This window comes from Poecilia latipinna, unplaced genomic scaffold (genome assembly GCF_001443285.1).
Source record: "Poecilia latipinna isolate Pla-1442-1.1 unplaced genomic scaffold, P_latipinna-1.0 Scaffold1166, whole genome shotgun sequence".
Classification (NCBI taxonomy): Eukaryota; Metazoa; Chordata; class Actinopteri; order Cyprinodontiformes; family Poeciliidae; genus Poecilia; species Poecilia latipinna.
Window position 1 is genome coordinate 69348 of NW_015113782.1, and position 7444 is coordinate 76791.

General features: G+C 40.9%; 1 protein-coding gene across 2 annotated transcripts in view; it reads right to left on the reverse strand.

Moving 5' to 3' along the window:
- Positions 1–7444, reverse strand: part of scube1 (signal peptide, CUB domain, EGF-like 1) — a 123679-nt gene that overhangs the window by 47812 nt on the left and 68423 nt on the right. Inside the window, exon 7 of one of the 2 annotated variants that reach the window (XM_015053186.1) lies at positions 2945–3034. The exons of the other annotated variant lie outside the window; for it this stretch is intronic. Within the exon in view, the coding sequence (XP_014908672.1) occupies positions 2945–3034 (90 nt within the window). The remainder of the gene's footprint in view (positions 1–2944; positions 3035–7444) is intronic. 2 annotated transcript variants of the gene reach the window in all.

The window sequence follows — 7444 nt, forward strand, 5'->3', positions numbered from 1 at the left end:
CATACATAAGGTTGAGAAATAATTTAAAAAATGGGAAAATTAAAACCCATTTTGTCCCTATTCTCAAGAATCACTGAAAAGAGAAGTAAGTAAATGTCTTTTCAAATTGGTTGGGTGATCATTACACTGACTAGAGCTTGTGACAGATGTCATTTTTGTTTGACACTTGTACAGAATGGTAAATAATTTTATGTAATTTATTACATTTTCAGAGTACCTTACAAAAACAAAATAAATCTGAAAACAGCATGTTTTCATCTCCAAAGTACTCCTACGAAGCCATCCAGAAGATTGGACGTTTCCGCTCAGGTTTTCCATGTGTGGGTCTGGCAGGGTCAGGCAGGCTGCTGTAGGACAAGCTGACCACTTCTCCTTGACCTGCAACATTCTTCACCTGGTCTTCAAGTTTGCATAATTTACTGTTTTTTCTTTTCTTTTCAACTTTTAATGTTATGTTCTCTGCTTTTTTCCCTCTCCATAGAAGCTCGGTCTAGCCTGGTGTTCTGTCTAGCTGCGACACCTTGCTCAGACCTAAATCAGGGATAGTCAACATGTTGGTTTGTCTTGGCCTGATGTTGCAAAGTGTATGAGGTGTTCCCCGAGGACAAGTGAGAACGCAGGCCGTTGAATGTGACATGACAAAACAACTGTCATAGCGCAGCAGGAAGTCTATGTGTAGATGTTGTAGATACCTCTGTATTGTTTTTTGTTGTTGTCTTTAAACATAATCCACAAATATCGGCATGTTTGTTTACTCTGAACTCCTGCTTAGTCTCGAGAGGTTTCGCGATATTTGCGGTCTGGCATCTGAATATTCAGATGCCAGACGCCATCTGGTGAGTGAATTTGGCTTGACATCACACACAATACGACCAAACTTGCTAAAACTAGGGTTGTTATTGTCATGCGTGTGGTCACCCACGTTTCAAAAATCAACTGACAATTTCAATATCCTGTCCTGTGAATCTGGCATTACTCCAACTTCACCAATTTTATTCAAATTAAAACATAAATTAAAAAAAATATATTGGGCTAGCATTAGCCTAACAACTATTCATTTTGCAAATCCCAAACATGGCGATCAACATTTGAAGTGATTGTTGTTCTCCATGGATCTCTACCCAGACCCTTACAGAAGTTCCTTCATCTGGCCCAGTTGGTGCCAAGATGGAAATGTTTTAAAGATGGTGGACTCTGTGATTCGCTGGTGGAAACAAAATCAGCAAATGCAGTTAATGCTCGAGGTTTAGCATCAAAACTGGTGGTAAAAAGCTTCTCTGAGAGCGTTGTAACCCATGCTTTGAAATAAGGGTGTAACAATTCAACCGACACATGAGACAAGATGAGAAATAATGTCTTATATCAATACACTGATACACAGACTCTAAAACTGATTGTAGCAATGCATCCAGTTCATAATAACTAGGCCACATTTTGACTAAAATTTTGAGAAAACATAAAGCTTCCCTTCTGGAAGCAGAAAGAGTTGTTCTCACAAATAATTTAAGGTTTCATAAATCATAAACTGTGGCACAAAGGACCTAATCTCAGTGTATTCCATCCACATGTTGCCTGGTCCATATATTTTGCTAACTATGATTGTCACAAAACCAAAAAAAAAACAAACAAACAAAAACAAAAAAACCCTAATTGAATTCTCCCAGTTTAATACAGAACTAAGTTTACCTTTGATCAGTTTTTTATACTATAAAATGGAGAGTATATCATAAACGAAAACAAAACTTCAAAATAGTCTTTTAGTTTGCTGCAGATGAGAAGATCCAAAGCAAATGTCACGTAGTGTCATTAGGGATTAAAGTTTAACCAATCTAGCATCACTGATAGTGTTTATAACTGGTTTGTACCTAAACTGTCATCAACATAAGGGCGTAAATTCCAGTCATTTATGTTTTGTACTAGTTGAGAATCGAGTTTTGGAACCTTGTAAAGTAAAATGGCAGAGAACTGATGAGTTGTGCATATGTAGGTGGGAATGTGTGGAAGCAAAAGAATCCATGGTGTATAAATGTTGTGCATGTATATCAGAATGTGTACTTGTGGTTCAATTTTATGACGTTGTTGGGAAAAATGTCAATGAATTTCATGTTTGTGCATCCATAGATAAGAATTTATGTATGTAAAAATTAATTGTACTTGTAAGAAATTATTATATAAGTTTAATTTTTTTAAGGTTTGGTTAAAGATAAAAAAAAAAGCAAAAAAAAAAAAAAAACTTTGTCTGAAGCTCCTTAACCTGCGTGTGAGGTTCAACTTGCAAATTTGAGTTATGACAGAATATTTCTTCCTCTTAGATGACTTTTTTCTTTTTAAATCATGTTCGGTTACCATACTCTAAATCCTCTAATTTCTCTCATTTCCCGGAGTGCGGATCAGAAAAGTTATTATCCTTCCAGTAGCAGCCCACCAGCTGAAATTTCTGAAGGCCATGTATTCTTGAAAGAAGCAGTTTGTTTCCCTTTCCATCTGCTAGTCTTTAGGGATTTTTTTTCCAATAATGCCCACTAAATAACCACCATATAAAACGAGAGTTAAGTTAGTGGGCTTGTGTTTTTCTAATGTGGGAAGTTGGAAATTACTGCAAAAGAAAACAACGAAGAACATTTGCAGTAAGGTGTTGTGTTAGTGACTGGGAGACCATTAGTCTACCAAAACTTTGGTGACTAAGGTAAAAAGGGATTGCAAAAGGATAATGGTCTGTTTTAGTCTTTCTTCACAAACAGTTTTAATTACAGTTGTGTTCAATGGGGGACTCTTGGGTGGACACAGCGTGCACCGGAGGGTTTACAAAAATGCTCTTGAACAAAATAAAGATAGAAAAGAGGAGGACGAGAGGGAAACGGAGAGATGTGAACTCGGGAGGGTGTGGGGGGGATACAAGCACAAGCGGCATGGCAACACATAGAAAGAGGAAGAAAAGAGTTACCCATATGTAGCCGCCGTTTCACCCGCTTGTCCACATCAGCTACTGACGTGGCATTGAACTCAGAGCTCTCAATTGCAGCCTCATCTTTCTCTAAAACACAAGTGACAAGGGGACAAACAGTGAGCAGCAGGTTAATGAGAAGCCCAATTGACCAGACCTTCAGCCCTAACTTTGGCGTCTGAGCAAAAAAAAAAAGAAAAAACTAAAACCAAAGCCAAGAAGCAAGAAGCGATGAAGAGGCACCAAAATCCCTGTTAGAGTGTTAATCCCCAAACAGTCATCAATCCCCTGCAGCAAATCAAAAGAACAAAAAAAAAAATAATAATAATGAAACTGATCAGGATCAGTAGCTTAATGAAGCAGTAGGAAGGCAAAACGGTGGAGAGGGGAAGAAGAAAGTTCCGGGCTTTAAAAATTTGTATAAAGTTTTTTGGAAGGCATCGGTTGGGGGTGAACATTTGGATTTTGATTCTGATCGTGACCTTGCTGTTGGCGATGGTGTTTAAATGTTCCATAACACACAGCCACACAATCTTTCAGGCAATCGTTTCCTCATTTTAACATGTAAGAAAAGGAAGGGAGAAAAAAAAAAGAGGAAAAAGTGTCCAACAATTTCGAGAGAAGCTCCTTTGAACGAGAGCGAGGAGATGGACACGGAAAATTGCACGATGATGCGAGAAAGAGTACAAGGGCAATGTGTGAGAGGGCAATTAGTACAGAGAGGACGCTCCGAGAGCAGAGAAATGACAAGATGACAGAGGGACTCAAGAACACACAGGGGGAAAGAAGAAGAAAGTTTGAAGTCTCATCTTGACTTTACAGTGGGTGGGGGGAACATGGAGGGGTATATGATGGGTGCAAACTGAAATATTTTGGATGGATGACATGCATAGAGACTCAGAAATATAAAAAAAAATAAATAAAAGAAAGGCAGGTGGTCTGGGGCAGTGCTGGTTGCCTGTTTGTCTATAGATCAAATCACAACTGGACCTAGCAGTCAATGCTTGATGAACCACATTCCCAAAAGCTGGACTGCAGCAGTGGAGGAAAAATGGCAACAGTGCAAATCAGAGTAAGCAGACTGATTGTGACTAAAGTGGCATGCATCCCTGCATTGGATGACGGGGCTGGGAGAAAGAGCCAGCCTTTAACTGGGCTTCGATCATTAAGGCCTGAATTAGAATCAGTCTATGAATGAGCGCCACTTGCTCCAAGGAGAAAGGCCTTTGATGTCTTATGGAGTTGGGGGGAGAAAGGGGCCAGCCACTGGGTACAATTAATGTCCCTTCCATTCCTCTCGCCCCACCTTGCTACCTTTTTCTCCAGTGTAAGTGAAGGATTCTCTGAAGCACACTCAGCAATGAATGGAGGCTTTCTGGTGCTCGGCTAACTGGGTGAAATGCGGTTGTGTGAATGTGTGATTGTTGAATCAAAAGCTGGTGCATACCAGCTTTTGAGTGTCTGCTGGCTGGAGTGTGTGAAAAAAAAAATCTGTCAGAGGGAGATAAAATGCAAGTGTGTGTGTGTGTGTGTGTGTGTGTGTGTGTGTGTAGATGTGTGTGTGTGTGTGTATGTGTGTGTGTGCGTGTGTGTGTGCAAAAGGCCTGGAAGGGAAAAGTTCCAGCAGTCTGTGGGACTAGGAAATGGTTGTAGGCCAGCAGAAAGGTAAGTTCTTTTAGGGACCCACAGCGGGGGAAATAAGTATTGAAAACATCAATGTTTTTCATGGTAAATATGTCTGTAACTGGGCTGTTGAAGTGAAATTCACACCAGATGTTTGGTAGTAACTCGAGTAACCCACACATACAAAAAGATCAACACTAATTCATCCTCTAAGTATGGAGACAAAGAGCTCCACAAAAGGCTTTAGAAAGACCACAAGTTTGAAGATGAGAACACTGTGGTGTGGCAGGGTTAATACAACTGAAGCAAGAAGGAATTCAGAAATGTACAACATTCTTGATAAGAATATGAAGATGACAATAATGTAGACTTTTCAATTAAAAGTGACCTTAACCACACAGGCAGTGATGGAAAGTAAATCTGGTAAAATGACTCAGTCACTGACTTGAGTTTAATTGGAAAGAACCAAATCTCAAAGATCACAGTGACTCTCAAATGGTCTTCACGATGAATGGATCAAAATCCCACTGGAACAATGCATGAAACTAGGTTCTCCATAGAAGAGATCCATTAATGTATCCATCCATAGATTGTCGTTTGCTTCGATTATAGGGGCAGAGAGGTCCAGACTTCCATCTCCACAGTCAAGTGGGACAGCTCCTTTAGGGGAAGCCCAAGGAGTTCCTAGAACAGCAGAGAAACATAGATCCTCAAACATATCCTTAGTCTCCTCATGGTGGGACATGGGAGACCCAGGACATGGGAGACCCAGGACATGGGAGACCCAGGACATGGGAGACCCAGGACATGGGACATCCAGGAGGCAACATAACCAGATGCTTGAATCATCTCAACTGACTCTAACTGATGTAAAGGGAGAGTGGCTCCACTCTGAGTCTCTCCTGGATGACCGTACCTCCCACCCTATCCTTAAGAGGGAGCCCAGACACCCTGTGGAGGAAACTCATTTCAGCCACTTCTATCTGCAATCTCGTTCTTTCGGTCACTATCCATGAGCTTGTGACCACAGATGAGAGTAGTAATGTAGTTCAACTGATAATTCACCACATCAGACAGGTACAGCACTCGAGTTACCACAAATATTGCAACAATATGTATGTTGATCTCCCACTCCATTTTCCCCTCATTTGTGAACACGACCCTGAGGCCTCCACTTGGGGCAGGATCTCATCCCTAACTTGCTCAAAATCATGGTCTTGGGGTTGGAAGTGGTAATTCTCATCCCAATTCTTTCACACTTGACTGTTAGCTGCTCCAGTGAAAGCTGTAGATCATAATCTAATGATCCAATGTCCCCCTCAACACTTTTGTTGCCTCTAACAATTCTGTTTATCAAGGTTATGAACAGATTTGGTGACAAAGGGTAACTTTGGCAGAGTCCAACTCTCATCAAAAACAAGTCTGACCAAGTGCCAGCAATAAAGACCAAGCGCCACTGAGAAGCTTTTTAACTACCTCTGTGACTTCAGCACCAGAGATCGGAGAGACTGAGCTGAAGTCTCTACTTTCTCAGTGGAAGTATTACCGGTAGGATTGAGGAGGTCGTCAAAGTGTTCTTCCCACCCTCTCACGACATTCCAAATCAAGGTTTGCAGCACACCATTCCCACAAAGGCTTTGATGGTGCACAACGTTCCCCTCCTGAGATGCCGGATGCTAGACCAAGTCGTTCTCAATCACCTCACCAAGCTCCATCCACACCCAGATTTTGGCCTTGGCAACCATCTGAGCCACAATTCTCTTGCAGCTGCTTCCAGAGTCTCAAGGGCCAAAAAGGCCTGGCAGGACTCCTCTGTCAGCTGACAGCATCCCTTACTGCAGGTGTCTGCCATAGAGGAGATGACTTTGAATAAATGTCAGCGAGAGTGTCTAGTATACGTTCCCTCTTTATTCAGCTTTATATAATTTAATTTTCTAGACTCATTTGTGTGGATCTACTAGCCCCTTAACCCTCGCCCCCAATATCACTAAAAAAACGCCTGAAAAGGCATACCCAAATTAAATCAGCTGCTGTTCTTGAACAATTTGGAGAACATGCAAAAGCTTGTCTCTTTATGAAGATGACAAGCTAAATTTCCTATTTTTGCAGTCAAAAATACTTCCACTTTAAGTAGTTTGTAGCTGTTATGTTTGTAACACAAAAGAAATCGAAAACTTTTGCTTCAACCAGATTTTTCATTTTTATTTCTTGCACATTGAGTGTTTAATGCATTGACTGAAAAATATAATAAATCTATAGAATAAAGTATTGTGCTTGTGGATTTTAAGATTGATCAAAATAGCACTAAAAAGAAATGTCATTTTGAACATGTTTATTTATGAGGATGTACAGGTGTTGTCCAAGTGTGCCATTTGGAGTGTCCAAATGGCACACTTGGACAACACCTGATATACAAACTTCAAATGACTGTAGCTCCTCAGTGGTTACAGATCCAGCTGGTGGATTCATGTCAAAACAAACCCCAAGGTGTCATATCCTTGTGACAGGACACATGTTGGCTACACATCGGTGGCTTTAGATTTAGTTTCCGAGTTGACCAGTCAGAAATATTCCAGAAAGACTACAGGCATGTCAAAACGAGCTCAAGTCGCTCTCTGGATATTATTGGCTCAGAAAAAGCCATTTCATAACATTATTGGTCAAATGCGGTGTCAATCAAAAGGGGGGACTGTAGGCTGCCCAATAAAAGCGTCATAATAGACATCGGCTGAGTTTAAACCTTTAAGTCTCACCCCCGGAAAATACAATGGAAAAATGACACGTGGGCGTTCCGGTGCGGGTTAAGAGGTTAAATGCATGGAGTACCTGAATTGAGAAATGATGTGAATTTTACGTCAATAGCACCCCCCCCCACCC